General features: G+C 43.1%; 1 protein-coding gene across 1 annotated transcript; it reads left to right on the top strand.

The window, feature by feature from the left end:
- Nucleotides 1-37: 37 nt before the first annotated feature.
- Nucleotides 38-15654, top strand: rprd2b (regulation of nuclear pre-mRNA domain containing 2b). Its single transcript, XM_072394184.1, has 10 exons — nucleotides 38-243; nucleotides 6344-6473; nucleotides 6583-6812; nucleotides 7744-7796; nucleotides 7895-8021; nucleotides 8503-8678; nucleotides 8895-9183; nucleotides 9301-9561; nucleotides 11000-11167; nucleotides 11280-15654. The coding sequence occupies exons 1-10, from the start codon at nucleotides 48-50 to the stop codon at nucleotides 13259-13261; spliced, it is 3612 nt and encodes a 1203-aa protein (XP_072250285.1). The 5' UTR covers nucleotides 38-47; the 3' UTR covers nucleotides 13262-15654.
- The last annotated feature ends 676 nt before the right edge of the window (nucleotides 15655-16330 follow it).

Here is a 16330-nt window from a genome sequence, read left to right as displayed (position 1 = left end):
CTCATTACGCCAGCTCCTTCCTATCATCTGCACACAGACCTGGAAAGATGGCGGCCGGTTCAGGGGCTGCAAGCGGCCAGGGAGCCCGCAGCTCCACGACTTCTCTGGAAGCGTCGTTGGACCGGCGATTTCAAGGAGTATCCAACACTATGGAGTCAATACAGGGACTCTCAACGTGGTGCATTGAAAACAAGAAACACCACAGCCTTATCGTTCGGTACTGGATGAAATGGCTCAAGAAATGTGAGTATCTTGTCTCTGAAGCTAAGCCGCTAGCTAGCGCACTTCAGCTAATTTAAATGCTTTTCTGCCATTTACTGCGATTAGCTTGCGAAAATACTCAACTGTAGCGCTTTGTGACAGCTTTGCGTGATATGCAGAACGGGGCGTTGCACCACAAAACGATAATTTATCCCTGAAGCGGGTTTTAACATTGTACTCGTCATCATATTTGAAAGCAAACGCTGGCGTTGGGCACCACTTGAAATTAGCCGCTGTTGCTGGCTAAGCTAACATTAGCTGATAGCTCTGTTTACAGTTGGGCCTCCCGGGGTACGTCGTCCCGATTTATGTCAGATAATTCTAATTTGAAATAATCTGGATAAACTTTGTTGACTTAAATATAACTAGCTATATTTCGGGTGCATTGTAGTTTGAGCTGCTCGAAAGTTTACTTCCACCTGACTGTTATCCGTCAAACACGCATGATGGTTGTGATGCAGGGGCCAATGTTTTTAATAGCGGACATGGAGTAAAGGGGCAGTTCGCTTTTTAACCAAATTTACAAGTCCGTGTATCATTTTGGGTTTTTTTTTTTTTTTCCATTGTGGGAAACACCGAGTGAAAATAGAGCCTCTTTTAAGTATCACGACGTAAATTATTGACGTGCTTCACAGTGGCACCCTCAAACTTTACCAGTCCACACAGTCTCCTTTCTATTTCTAATTCTTAATACTATATATGATACTTAATACCAAATTAAGAAATCTATTTCTTAATACTAAATAAGTGCGTGTTTAAATGGCTGCAAACATATTTTTCTTTTTCGCTATTGAGCATCCAGGTTTGCACACTCACATGTATTTATATGTATATATATATTCATACACTTATGGTTTCTGACTACCTCATTTATGAACTGAAAACGTTAAAGTTAAGTTGAAGAATTAGATGTGCCTTGTGTTTCTCCACTAAAATTTTCTTTTGGGTGGTTGTTTGGAGAGGGTCGCTGTGTGATGTTGCCAATATGAGGACACACCATTAGCGGTGTACCTTTGCCTCATTTAGGCCGATTTATTTATTTTTCTTCCCTTCCGATGAGGCAGGCCCACCACAGGCTGATCAGACCTGGGTGCGTTTCTCCTGGTGAGATGGTCACTTTGGCATCTTTCCTTTTCAGCCACAGCCAGTGGCTGCCTCTGTCAGTGGTGTTTGCTCTTAGCTGTGGGCCTTGTCCTCGGACTACTTCCTATTCCTACTGACTATTCTATTCAATTCAGTTTATTTATATAGTGTGAAATCACAATGGATGTCATCTCAAACCACTTCAAAGATCCTGTCCAATTCAAAGCAATTAGTTTAATTTGTTGTAATCATAATCTCATCAAATCCAATTGATTAATTTCAAAATGAAGGTTCCTGCATCCCACTTCCATCCTTGGTCCTCTGCTGCGGCTGCAAATTTATTTACAAGCTGCTGGGTCAGTTAGTAAATTAAGTTAAATTTGAATTTGACCATTTATCTGTTATTATTTTTATTTCTATTGTTAATGATTTATATTCTTTAGGATTCACAGTGACATTTTTATCACCTATTTTGGCTACAATAAACATGCAGTGAGAAACTGATATTATGATGAATCTAATCCTGTATTCATGTCTATTCACTTTGTTCTTTTATTAGCATACAGAATCTTTATTTTAGATTTTTATTTTTTTTTTGTATCGTACTAAGTGCACATTTACAGATTTTTGAACGCAGGGGCACCTGCTGCCTTAGATTGAAGTATTTGCTCCCAGGGGTCCATTGCTACCTTTTTTATCCTCAGGCCTGTTCTGCTTTCACTTTCTTGTGGGGCACTTCTGCGTGTTTTTTTTTTTTTTTTGTACTTCTTTTTGACGGCCGTCCCCATTAAGTCCACCGATGTGTCACATGACTGGAGTTTGAGTAAATACCTTTGACCTCTGCAAAGAGATTGCACCTGTTAGGTGTCGACAGTTTTCCTTCTTCTTTTTCGTCCAGTTGGAAAGCTTCTTTTAACAAGTTTCTGCTTTCTTCTTTTCTTTGTTTTTCATCTGCGTCCCTCTAAGAGTCTGCCTCGGCACCCATAAATGTAACGTTTTAATGTTGGTATTCAGTCGTTAAAGACGTATCGTCCGGAGGAGCTCGTGTGTTGTAAACTGGGTGCTTTTCTTTCCTTTTAAACACGCGCTCGGCGGTCCTCGGGTGTCGCACTCATTGCGACTGTGAATGCAGCATTAAATGCAACGGTTGTTCTTGATGAAGCCATGATTTAACGTCTCAGTTTGTCTTGTTTGTGGTGTTGTGAGAAATTGTGGACGTTCGCAAACCGAAAGTTAAAGTTTAAAACAAACAGTTGTTTGATTTTTAGTTTTTCTTTATCTTTTCTTTAGGAATAATTTAGTATTTGATTAAGTTGAGTCTGTTTACAGTGTGTGTGGGTCAGTTGGTTCATATTAAATTGATATGTTACTCAGTTAATACTCAATGAAATATGACAAAGGCTCTCTGTCAGTGTATAAAGTGGCTTTTAACCGAGCCGGTTCGATGGAGCGCTTAACTCCATTTATCATTTGCTTATTCACACACACACATCAAACGCATCAGAGCTGCCGTGCAGTAAGTTGTTCTGACCGTGGCGGCAACACTGCGCTTAGTATCTCGCCCCAAAATGCATGATGTTGATATACTGGTGTTCAGGTTAGTTTGAAGTAAACTTTTAAATGGAGGTTCAGTAGTTCAACAGTAGTGATCATAACAGATAAAAGTTTAAAAAAAGAAAAAGCAAATCGCTCTACAGAAATGATCCATTCAAGAAATAAAGATTATCCCCTGAGTTACAGTTTAGAAAACAAAGCCAACTCCTAACGCAGCATCTGAAAATAAATGCATTCAAACATCTGCACGTTGGCGATAGGCGGAGTTTGAACCGTCTCTCGGTCATCTCATCGGTGTGGACACTTTTCTTTTTTTAGGTTCTTTATCTTGCATCATTGCCCACAGAACAATGCGTGATAAAAGCTACTGCTGATGAGACACGATGAGCTGCCGTGCGCCGCCTGAGCCTTTGTGTTGTGTTGGAGAGTGTGCACATCATCATTTATTTCTGGATGTTGGCGTGGTTTGATTGTGTTAGAAATGGTCTGTAAATGCTGAAAATGGCTTGATGTTAATTAACTGCAGCAGCTTTTGCAATGCGATTAGAACTATTACTTAAGGAATTAGACATTTTGCTGGAAGGTCTAATGTCAGAATGAGCTGTTTAATGTCGCCTTAAAGTTAAAATCTGATGGGTTTGGGTATAAACGTGTCCGTTGTTACATTTTTAAGACCGACCTCTGTGCACAAGTCTGTCTAACAGGCACATACTCTAAAGCTTTGTTGGCATTATGGAGAGTTTAATGTCCAACTGCTCCTTTCCGGCTGGTCCGTGCGTTCGATGTCTTCATCTGTACGTGAGAACATAATTGCTGGGAAAGAATGTTTTTGTTTCTCAGTTTGCTGCTTTGTTCTGTCTGACTGCGGCCTCTGTTTGGCTCTGTGGAGGCAGCTCGAATCGCTGCATCTACGAACAGTAACTGCTGATTTATACCTTTTTTTTAATATTGATCACCGAACCTCACCGTTGAAAAGAAATTGTTTTTTATTCTTAGAAATGACCACACCAGCAAATAAGGTACAGACATTTCGTGGCTCATACTCAACATTTAGAAGCTGAATGACTTAAAAAGAAAACATTTTAGCTGGGATAAGTCAGCATGTACCAGTTAATCACAACCAGTTGTTGTGGTTTTCTTCAGTTCTATACCTCCATTTGTGGACTTCTGAACTTTATTATTAGACTAAGTAAGAAGTTGACAGATCTAGAAAATGTTTCCCGATTTGTACTGAGATGTGTATAATAACAGCTGGGATGATAAGGTTAAGGTGTCTTGCTCAAGGGCACCTCACAAAGTCCACCCTTTTTTTTTTTTTTTTCTTTTTTTTTTTTGCGGGAATCAATCCGCCAGCCTTTTGGGTATTGGACGACCCGCTCTAACCACTGAGCCACGGCTACCCCTGTATGTTGCTGTTATCCTGCTCATGGTCAGCCCTAAATTTGACTGCATTTCCATCTTCAGTCAGAGATTCTTTCATTTTATTCAGAAAAGGAAACGTAACATTTAACCTTCTGCCAAAAGTTTATTCAGAGATTCTGTTGCGTTGTGTAATGAAGGACTGGTATTATGGGCTGATGTTGCTATGTATTGATGTGCATGATGCCGTATAGAGACCTTTTCAGTATTTGAACATATAAATACACCCTTAATTTAAACGATGCACTCAGTTAAATGTTACCTGTTTAGTCATGTCATACTTTTAATGAATCCCCCAAAAATGTGCAACATTAAAAGAATAACCTAATGTGATTACACTTTGAAACATTAAGACGGTCGGCTGAGTGAAGGCAGGATTTGCTTTAGGTGTCAGCTGTTCTTGTTGCTATTGATGCTAGTTGTCATTGTGCCAAAATCTCAGGAGATTTCGAAAGAAGAAAAAAAAAAAAAACATCTTGAATGTCTTTAGCCCTTTTCATGCTGCCCGTTCGGGGTGAGACCGATGCTCCTGTGTTGCACATTGATGTCCTGTGTGTGAATACAGGAAGGAAAGTCAATCATCCATAGCATGCGTAGCGAAACTCGCCGCTCATACTGACGACACTGTTCTCAGGAAGCTGATTCTACGACGGCGACACCAACTGTGTGTTAAAACGTACGGAAGTGGTTCTGATTTGTTTGTGTACATTACCAGAGGAAAACAGAAGGTCAATTTTAAATTTTTTATTTTTTTTTTTTGGTCTAATTAGGTGCGACAGCTGTGGGAAATGAGCTTTTGAGTTTGGCAGTGAAGAGAAGAAGCATCCGGATTATTTAATTAGTCATAAACATTAACAGTTTGTACGGTGATGTCAACAAATCTGTATCGTTCCTGTTAACTCTGCAGCAGCTGTGGCGGTAAACGACACCCTAATTACCAAAGCTACCCTGAAAAATACTTTAACAGTTGGTCACTGGTGATTTTTCTGATGTTTGTTAAATTCTGATTATTCTCTATGCAATCAAGATAAAAAGACTGATTACAGAGTCACAGCTGTGCACATGTGAGTACCAAATCCTTTTGGTGAATCTCGCTAAAGCTGCACAAAGGAGGGAGTATGAGGTCAGTTGTCCAAAATCAGTTATTACTGATATGGGACGATGTATTTCCTGGCTCTTTCTATCTCCCAGTCTTATGCCGATGGCTTTTATTACTTATAATTTCACAGAATACTGCAAAGCACGCCGGGCTGGTCATTGTTGGCGCCCAGTTGTTGCTCAGATGTGACATGAGAGCGCTGCTGCTTCACCTGCAACCTCAAGCCTCAACCTCAAGCTAAGCCATCTTAATATAGTTCTGTGGTTCCTAAATTTTTTGGGGTTTTTTTTCACAACAAGATATTTATGAAGCACTTCCAAGCTACGTCCTCGTTTATAAGAGCTGAGTAAGATAAACCTGTGCTTTAGCAGCAGAAACTATAAAAATTCACAAAATCGGTTAAGAGAAACCCTCAAGTTGGTAGGTATAAGATGACATAATCCTGTGATGTTGTCAACAATGTGTTTTAAATTCCACTTTGGATTATGTGAAGCATCAGGAAGATAAATTTTAATTGCAAAATACCTTTTCAGGCGGTGTTCTAAACATAGGTGTGATTATCTTATTTATTTCAGTATCGGTCTTGAATGTAGCTCAACTGAACCTGGACTTTTATTACTGATGTCGATCTGTGAATGTTTGAAAACCGAAGATGACGTGTCGGCACATTTAAACGGGCTGCGTTTGTGTGGATCCTTTGAAATCCTCCTTTATGTTGGAGAGTTTCACAGTTGAAGTCCTTATGTCTGCAGCCCCTGGGTGGGCTTGTTATTTAAAGGTGATACTGACACGCGTCGCAGTGTGAAATCTGACAGGGAACATGCAAAACCCAACACCCAAGGGCACCTGGTCCGAGCTGTACAGGTTTCCACTATTAGGACAACACGCAGTAATCTTATTCTCTTAACCTAAATTCTCTTTCTGCAGCCGACATCAACCACCGTTTGAATCTTTTCTACCTTGCCAATGATGTGATACAGAACTGCAAAAGGAAGAATGCGATTGTGTTTCGTTCAGCCTTTTCAGAGGTCCTTCCTAATGCTGCTCTGCTCGTCAAGTGAGTACAACGTTTCATCTAAGAATGGGTCCTCTATCCAAATTAAAATGCTAGTTTTTCTTCTGATGCTGAGGTGTGCGTGCTCTGTTTTTTCTTTTTGTTTTGTCAGAGATGGAAAAGTCCGCAAATCGGTGGAAAGGATCTTTTCGATTTGGGAGGAGAGGAGCGTGTATCCGGAGGAGGTCATCGCCCAGTTCAAAGGCAACTTGAACAGAAAGGAAAAGGAACGGGAGAAACAGAAGGAGAAGGAGAAGCAGAAAGAAAAAGAGAAGCAGAAGGAGAAGGAGAAGCAGAAGGAGAAAGAGAAGCAGAAAGAAAAAGAGACTCCAACTGCAAATGGTTTGTAGTTTGCTTCTATGTGTTGTCATTTCAGTTGAATCCTTCCTGCACAGTGGAGTTCCTGAGGTGTTCTCCTCAGTCTTCTACACAGTTTGCACATGGAGAGCTTCCTGTTACAGCCAACCGCCGTGTGACGGTCCATAAAGCATCGCACGCTTTTCATGGGAGATCAAACCTGCCACCTGTGTGGAGAAGCAACTCTGATTCAAAGGGATTGTCCGTATGACAGATCTGTTTATGTTATGGATGATAATTAGATTTAGTTACTTTAAACAAAAGTTATCGAGAATGATGATCCAGTTTTACACAGCTGTGAGTGGCAGGAGCCATAGAGTCATACAAGGAAAAAGCCTTTTCTCTGTAAAGAAAAGAGCGTTACTACTTATTTAGAGTTCCCTAAAGGTCACATGCACACGCTTTTGTGGAACAATTGGACCTTTTGCTTCAAATGAGAAGCATTTTGTTCAGAGAAAAGAGTCCCAGCTGAGTAATATTATCCCTTCTGTGAGGAGTGGAGGTGGTAGTATCATGGTTTGGTCGAGTTCTCCAGCTTGAAATTATTGACAGAAGAGCGAGTTTCTGACTATTACCAGAAAAATCGAATGGGAAGTGTCAGGATATCTGTTCGTGAATTGAATATCAACAGAAAATGGGGCATATGGTAAGACAACGACCCGAAGCATGGGAGTAAACGGGGTAATACTCCTCCAGGAGATCACATCAGTTCTGTAGAAGCTGGTATTGGATCATAATGACCAAGTTTAAGATTCGTTCGTCTTTGTTTTTGTTCCATTTATTTGTCTTCGGCGCTTGTGTGAAAATCTCACATTTTAGAAATAAATCCATCAACTTTCCAGCACCACATTTCCTGTTCCATTTGTTATTGTTTTACAGAGATAAATAATGTGTGTCACTGTGTTTAATTCTCCAGCCACCACCAGTACCAAAGCTGCCCTGAAGTCCAAGGTTGTTGCAGAGTTCACAGTAAGCCCTCTTTGTTTCTACTGTCTCTGAAACAAAGCCACTGATTATGCGAAATATTGTATTTATTTGCCCCTTTTTTTTTTTTATCCCTTTTCCAGCTCCAATCCCTGATCGATCAGTTGTCAAGATACAAGCGAGCTGTCGCTGAAGAGGAGCTCCGGGAGAAGCAGCTTACAGCTCTGCGAGTGGACGTCTGCAGCACAGAGGCCCTAAAGAGGCTTAAAGGTCAGAACTCACTCAGGTTATTTCTGCATCATCACACATCTTTTTTCCCTTTTAAGCCTTAAACCTGACATTTCGATCTGAGCTCTGCTATGCCTGTCAAAACACATCATTAGTACAAGTGAAGCAGTGATTTGAACGGGTTGAATTTATTGTGCGCACACCCCCTTATGTGTGTTTACAGAAGCAGACGGGGAAGGTTAATGGTTTGTTGTCATTAATCCTATTTCTGCAGAAATCAGTGCGCTGTTTCTGATGATGTGTCTTATTTAGAAAGTAGTTCCAGCACCTGGCTTGTTCTGTGAAAAGCCCTGACTAAGCAGGCTATTGTTCACATCCTCTGTTCTGTCGGTTAAATTCCTGCGACTTCATTTGAATTTAGAAACGCAAGACTGCCGTTGCCGTCGTGATATTTAAATGTTGAAATCTTGTGGAATTCCGGTGTTCGATTTAACGATTATTTGTCAACTGTCTCGTCTGTCAGACAAGGCCGGAGGGAACAAGTTTGTCAAGGACTTTGAGGACGGCAGCCTGAAGCTGCAGGAGTTTGTCAGCTTCCTGGAGAAAGAGTTGAAAACGGGGCCACCTCTGCTGGAAGCTTTGGGAAACACGGACATCTTCTACGAGACCCAGTACAAGGAGGTCAAGATTGTGGCAAATGTGAGTTTTAGGCTCTTAGAGATAAAGATGTAAGATGTCATTTTTGGTAGAGAAACACTTTTCTTCTTTATTTGAATTGTTTCTTTGATTTAAAATAGTTTGATGTTAATTGTTTTTTTGTTTTGTTTGTTTGTTTGTTTGTTTTTATTTATTCTTTTCCATCTTCCTCAAATATTCTGTTTAATTCTGCCTCTTCTGTGGATCTGCCCTTATCAGGCGTACAATGCCTTTGCCAATCGTGTGACCACTCTTAAAAGGAAACTGGATTCCCTCAAGTCGACTCTGCCGGGACCCGAGGACTCTCCCATCCCTTCTCCATCTGAAGACGCTCCCTCCCCCACCGGCTCTGACTCACCCTTTCTGGGTATGGAGGCTAGCAGAGCTCAGGTGGATCCAGATCTGGACGGAAAGGCCATGGACGAAGGAGAATTACACCGAGACAATAGAGACACGGAGGACATGGATATGTCTGATGAAGAGGCAGATGCTGCTGCTGCAGCTGAGGGTTTGTTGCAGCAGTGTTGTAGATCTATGGTTTCTTCTTTATATTGATCTGCGTAAAGCTTTGCACTACAGCTGTGATTTATAAATATATCTGCTTTTTTCTTTCTTTAACTTGCAGATGACAAGACAGACAAGCCATCCTCTGCTGTTTTCAAGACTTCAAAGTCAGAGGCACCGTCGAAGCTTTCAAACACATCCACGAAAGCCTCGAAGACCAACGCTTCTGCTGCTGCTGCCGCCACGGCAACCCCAGTGACTCCCACATCTACTAAAGCCACAAGTGCTCCAGCCGCACCGCTGGGAGTCAATCTGGCCAAGGTGGACCTTGGAAAGATCAGCTCCATTCTCAGCTCACTCACATCTGCCATGAAAAATACAGGTGTGTTTAGGGTTGGGAGAAGATGGCTTAATGGGACTAATGTATTTAAGCGTTTGTGCAGGATTTATTAGGCGGGGAATCGGCTGTTTCAAAGCGCTCACATTTACTGTAAATTCCAGACTATAGAGCGGACCTGAACATAAGCCACACCTTCTCATTTTAAAAAGAAAATCCATTTTGTGCTTGTATAGGCCGCACCGGGTTATAGGCCGTGGGTGTCCACATTGTAACATGAGATATTTACACAGAAAGATGTTACATGTGAAGACTTTTAATTAAATGCGTATGGCAACATAAAGAAATGCATGCTGCAAATGCTTTTTTTTCCCCGAACAGTGCCTGTAACACCGATGGTTTTAACTTAAACACCTATCGATAACGCACAAATACGTGGCGTAAAAGCCTTTTTTCTCGCACAGTGCCTGTAACATGACTGGTGAGGGGAAAAAAAGATGAAAAAAGACGGTAGCCTACCAGGAAATGTCATTGATCGCCTTCTTCATCTTCCTCCTAAACACTAAGACCTTCATAGTCATCTTCTTCAGTGAACTGAATTGAACAGCCTCAGAACTTCGTCACTCACTTCAGTCTCTTCGTTGTCGCTCTCGCCTTTTAATTTAAAAGCCGCATCATATGCATTTCTTCTTCGTTTGTTTTCCATGTTGAGGGTGAGTACAAATGACCGATTTACAATAATTTAGTAGTGTAAGTGTGTTTGATTTATCGTACAATTTCATTGGACCATTATCAACTATTCGTTCATTTCATTGGTCTAATGTTACGAGGCAAAATGTTTTTGGCGGCATGAAAAAAAACATACAAATAAAAATAAAAATAAAACAAATATATTAGCACCGTATTATAAGCCGCGATGCTCAAAGCCTGGGAAAAAAGTAGCGGCTTATCGTCTGGAATTTACGGTAATTTGTTCTTGCAGGATTCATCTTGTCATCTTCATGTTTGGCCAGGCTGGCTAATCGCAACCATTTAGTTCATATTGGAAGTGATTTATCCGTTATGGGGTGTTTTGGGACGTTGCTCGGTGCTTCAGTACATGTCTGATTTGTTATTCTGGCATTCCCGGGTTTAATCATCAGCTATGTGCACAGCAGTATTCAGCCGTTCAGCTAAATCTAAATAAGACAGTTTTCTAATTATGGTGCCACATGAGTTACATAAAGGACATTCCCTTCATTCCTGTTTTACATTTAAAAGCCCCCCCCCTCAAACTATCTCCCACAGCTCCATTTTAATAGTTGTGCCCATCCAAAGCTTTTATTATACCCATTTCTTTCAAAACAGAGTATTACTTGCGTGGTTTGTTTTCATGGGATTTGGTAGACTTTAAGAAAAATCACCAGAAACCTTATTATTCCTTGACTTATTCCTTCTTTTGCAATGCTTTTTATCTTTCTTTCTGTCCTTACTTCCCTCTCAGCAGCGAGTCCGTCACATCGGCCATCTCCTGGGACGCCCACCACCCCCACTGGCCAGTCAGCAGCTTCCAAAGCAACCCCACCAAGCCCTGCCTTGGCCAGCATCCTGTCACGTGTTGACATCACCCCTGAGGGGATACTCAGTGCTCTGTCGAAAACCAACACACCAGGTTAGGCACATTTGATGCTTTTTATTTGATTGGAAAATCTTTTTTTTTTTCGTTTTTTTTTTTTTAAATCATTGTATTTTCCCCACATTTTCTGTCTTTGTCTTCGAAACAGCTTTTTCCTCTCTACTGCAAAGTGTGACCAACAGCTCCTCTGCTCCCTCCACCCGAACCTCCCCAGAATCGGCAAGTGTCAAAACTCCGCTAACCCCAACCACCCCAAAAATGAAACCTCATCTGGGAAACAGCCTCAAACGAGAAATGCCAGGAAGAAACAAAGACTGGGAGAAGGAGATCCAGCTGTCCCCTCCTCCGCCTCCTCCACCTCCTCGTCTCTCAACTCCTTCAGTCTCTCCCCCCAGCTTAGAATCCAAGATCAACAGCTTCTTGCAGGGTAATCCAGGTTTTAGTCTCGCTCTCGGTGATGTCAGTCCCGACGGGGTCGACGGGACCCCAGTGAGAGATGAGGCAGCCGGCACGCCGACGCAGGATGAGATCATGGACACACCTGGGAGCGTGCCGGAATCTTTGAGCTCATCTGGGGGGCATAATCTCTCACCCACAGCCTACCGCAGTGAACCCTGGGATGCTGCAATCACGCCATCGGGAAGCAACAACGATGGAGATTATCTCGGCTCCTCTTCGTCCAGGTACGGAGCTGGAAAAAAGAGCAGCACCAAGTTAAAGGACAATGAAGCAATGCGGAAGCACGTCTCGTCTTCTCACGCTAACAACATGAAGGGTAAGAAAGAGGAGCTGCACAGCCAGCTGAGGCTTATGGGAAACAACAGGGCAGTGGGAGAGAGGAGACTTTCTGCCAGCTCTCGTAAAATGAGCATCGGTTCTGATGATGGAAGTCTGAGTGGTAAAAAAGAGGAAAAGGGAAAAAGTCTCGCGTCTCCAGGTGGAGACGGGGAGGAGGGCCAGTATCATCGTATTGAGACGCTTGTGTCACCCCACACTGAGGGGGCACCCATCCAGACTCTGGGGTACTCCAATCGACCACTTGGAGAACGCATCAAGACGGTAGAGAGCATCCGCGTGATTGGCCGAGGCTCTCGTCGAGGGGGGGGTGCTTGCAGTCGGCCAGGGGTATCCGTGTGGTACAAGGAGGAAGAATACCTGGAAGCTCAGCCTCCCTCGTCCCACATTCTGCCCCCCTCTCTGAACATGGGCCAGGGAGGCCCTGAGGACATGCCTTCAATGCCTCCTCCTCCCCCTCCTCCCCCCCAGCATCTCCTCCTCTCACATCTTCACCCTCCACCACCCCTTTCTCTCCCACATCCTTCACTTCAGACTCGGTTCCAAATGCCCTACCACACGGAGAACATGCAGACTCCTCCTCCATCACACCTCCATCATCTTCCTCCTTCATCCCCTTTCTTCGGTGCTCCCCCGCCAATCCCTCGCCCCCCTCCACCTCCTGCACAGCAGCGCCTTTCACCTCCACCTTCTCACTCTGCTGTGCCCTCTGCGGTCATGGTGGGGGGAGTGTTGGTTCCGGTCGATCGTCCCCTATCTCTTCCTCCCCCGGTCAGATCAGAAAGTGGAGAGCGTGGTGGAATGGGGCCCAGAGGAAGCAAAATGAACCCCCTACCACTCATGTCATCATTGCTTGGTGAGCCCCCTAAGCTCCCCCGTTCCAGCACCGTTAAAGAGCCCTTCGTCCCCCGCCATACACCCCCCATCCACCGCCCAGGTACACCCGGTGTTCCTCCACCTTTACTTGGCAGAGGGAAGGAGTCTCTCAGTCTATCTCTTCCCTCCCCCTCCCCCTCCCCCACATCCTCCACACCCTCTCCCTCTACACCCAATTCCCCTGCAGTCGACACTGTTCGCTCTCTTCCTCTCCAAAAACCCCTTCCCAGTCCTCCAGCTCAGAACCAAACCTCCAACCCCCTTCCCCTCCTTAACCTGCCCAGTCCTCGACCCCCGGTCCTCCCCACCCCCATCTCACAGAGACCCCTGCTGCGAGGCCGAGCCCCGTCTCAAGACCTCCACAGGGGTGGGTTTCGTGGGGGGAAGCGTGCCGGCCCTCCGTTCGCAGGTGGTCCCTTCCACGCACAGAAGAGGCCTTTCCTACCCCCACGCTACTGAAGTGGTCGTCTATGACAAGCCGAATGAGAAGTGCAAGCCACACATCTAACAGTGCAGTGTGTGTTAGCCCCGCTGGTATGAGCCCAGACATCTCTACTCTGTTATTTAGCTTGAATTAAAGATACTTTAGTTTGTGTGTAAATAGCCGATTAAATCTTCATGCCTCAGCTTGGTAGCCAGTCATCTTAACATTGTACTCGGAGGATATCGGTTACATAGTGCAGAGTGTTGTGTGCCAACCCTCGATCTTCCATTTAGCCACTTATCCATGCACAGTAGATGAGTTTCATTAGGTCTGGTACAAGACTTGCAGAACTATAAGAATAAAACTCAAGTAGTTTTTTTTTTTGGGGGGAGGGGCACAAAAAAAAACTTATTACATTTAGGCTTTTTGTGTGTGATGTGTGATTATGGGTTTTCTTTACCTCAGATACACAGAGAGACAGTGAAACAGAGGTCTAGTTTCCATGAGATACTCAGAAGAAACAAAGCACAGTTGTTTGGCATTTTGGGAAATGTTTATTGGCTTTCCTGCTGAGAATTTTATCGGAAGCCCGTTGCTATCGTCATGTCTGACAGCTAATTACGAAGCTTGTTTCAGCATTGGAATATTAAAGAGGGGAAAAAGGCAAAAACAAAAGTCTCCAAGCCATTCTAAGCTTAGACGGTCGCGCAGCTGACCCACGAACCTTCTGGTTTAAAGCGTCGGCAGAGATGAGCAACTTTAAACTGAACCGGGTCAGTTGCTTGCATCCACGTCACATCTGTACACATCTGTACACTCGGCTAAATAAATGCTCAGAAATGCTCTGCTGTTCCCAGTTTCGTATCTTTTCCCAAAATGTCAAACCAGTTCTTGGACAGTGTGTGATTGACGTGATTTTTTTAAATTTTATTTCTCCATCTGTGGACGTGTGCTGTGCACCCACAACTAGCATTTCTCATTTGAGGTGATGAGATTTCCTGTTGCAGCTCGAGGTTAACACTTGTTCTTACTTCCAGAATACCTGCTGTAAATATAATTTTTTTTCTCTTGCTCGACCTTCTTCAGCATCTATCCCTCCCACTGTACATTACTGAGCTTGTAAATATAAAGAGTGACTGAGTTGATACCACCTTTTTTTCTCTTCAAGCTTTTATTTCTCTAAATGAGGACAATGAAGGTAACTCGCACATCCCGTTTCTTTACTGTGATTGAGGCCTTGGATAAGCTGTAACCCCGAAGAATTTCTCTGCAGTATCTCTCGCAGCTTTCTCTCCTTTTGAAACCACCACTCAGAAGAGGAGGGTGAAGAGAGTCGTGCATTTTTTATCTCTGACGTAAATGTCTGCCTGTGCACGTTTGACGTTAGACTGAGTTATGAAGATACTCGGTAGTGGATGGCGGGAAAGGGGAGGCATTTCATTTTGAACCGCACTTGGTAGGCTTCAACATGTACTGACTTGAATAAAATCCAGAGTTTGAATTGAACTGTGGGGAGGGGGGGGTATACTTTATTTGGTTACCATGGTTACTAATCTCTTAAATGGCGCCGTTTTAATTTATTTTGCGTTGCTGGGCTCCATTTTTCAGCCTGTTTTTCACGAAATTGTTTTCATATATTTACTTAGCTGCTGACGTTTTGACGCTGCACCAGAGTTCAGTTGCTTTATTTTTCTTACTTTTTGTTTTGTTGAATATGAAATGGATTCACTAAAAATACTCTCTTCCTCTGTACTTTTTTTTTTTTTTCTCCTAATTTCATGCCTCTGCCTTCAAGTCCCTGTGCTTAACTCCATAAACCCTTCTGCACCTCTCAACCCACCTTCAGATTACGAAAGAAAAACAAAAGTCAGCACTAAGGCAGGAATTCTCCCCTTTTTGTGGTAATTGTTGCCGTTAATGCTGTCCCAGAGTGCTTGTAGTCGACCCATTTGGTTGGAGGTGCAGACTGTGTTGCAGTCGGCACCTCGAGGAGCGCATCGTCTCCTTTGCTTATTCGCAGCAAACCAAGATGCCACAGACTCTCCTGCATAAAGCTTTTAAGTAGGTACATTGTAGAAATGTAACCAGAAAAATCATTTTGTTACGACAGTGTGTGCACAGCCTCTGATGTTTCACTGCTTCGTGTCTCTTATCTCTGCCGTCGCACATTGGAGCAACTGATGATGAAAAGTAGTTTGTTGATGACTGAGCAAAGTGAATTCTCAAACATCTTCATGCAGACACAGTACATTTTCTTATTTTGTTTCCCCCCCTGTAAATAATTCCTCTTTTGACTTCAAGACAACTTGGTTTGATTATTATGTTTGAAAATGTCTGAAGATGTGACGAAGCTGATGGTCTGTGTGTATTTAATAAGTTCAACTCTGCTGTTACTGCTGTTCTCATCAATGATGTTATATCACTGGTCTTTGAGTGTCCAATCCTTTCTGGTGTTCTTAACCTGCACACATTCTGCAGCAGTTATTTGTCACTGTGACTACAAGCATACTCACAGAACAGAGGCAGCTTCATACAAGACGAGGTAGACTGCGCAACCATAAGGATTAATGAATACGGGGGCCTCCATCCTCCTCATATATTCGGAGCATTTGTTATTGAGTCGATGGCTGCACTTTTGACTGAAACCAGTCGTCGTTCTTAGCCTAACAAACTGGTGGCAACAGGTGTTTTTTGTTTGTTTTGTTTTGCTTTTTGAGATTTGATTTATTAAGTTTTTAATTATTTTAACAGGAACACAACTTGACCCTGCAACACAATTCTGAAAAAACACAATTTTGAAAAAAAATGTAAATTTAAAACGGACGAGTTCTAGTTACAGAGCCGGGTCTTTGACCACTTGTGCTGAAGTCTCGTAAACCGTCATGAATGACCCAGCTCCAGTGGACTTAACCATTACGGCAGGAAAATGACACTAAGCTGCGGTGGGACAGTTGTCAGTAAAGGGCTGCTTTTACATGAACTCAAAGGCTTCGTTTTACAGATCTTTCCAGCATCATATTTGGGCCTCTGTGCTGTTATTCTACAGCTAAAAGAGACCGTACAGTCAAACGTTTTTAGGTCCCTTAAGTTGAACTCAACACTTG

Source organism: Leuresthes tenuis, unplaced genomic scaffold (genome assembly GCF_036924035.1).
Source record: "Leuresthes tenuis unplaced genomic scaffold, fLeuTen1.0.hap1 SCAF_10, whole genome shotgun sequence".
Lineage (NCBI taxonomy): Eukaryota > Metazoa > Chordata > Actinopteri > Atheriniformes > Atherinopsidae > Leuresthes > Leuresthes tenuis.
The sequence above is the reverse complement of the archived record's forward strand: the minus strand, read 5'-3'. Positions and strand labels throughout refer to the sequence as shown.

Coding starts and splice junctions, on each gene's coding strand:
- rprd2b (XM_072394184.1), top strand. CDS start 48: ATGGCGGCCGGTTCAGGGGCTGCAAGCGGCCAGGGAGCCCGCAGCTCC. Junction 244..6,343: donor GATGAAATGGCTCAAGAAAT/GTGAGTATCTTG, acceptor CTCTTTCTGCAG/CCGACATCAACCACCGTTTG. Junction 6,474..6,582: donor AATGCTGCTCTGCTCGTCAA/GTGAGTACAACG, acceptor TTGTTTTGTCAG/AGATGGAAAAGTCCGCAAAT.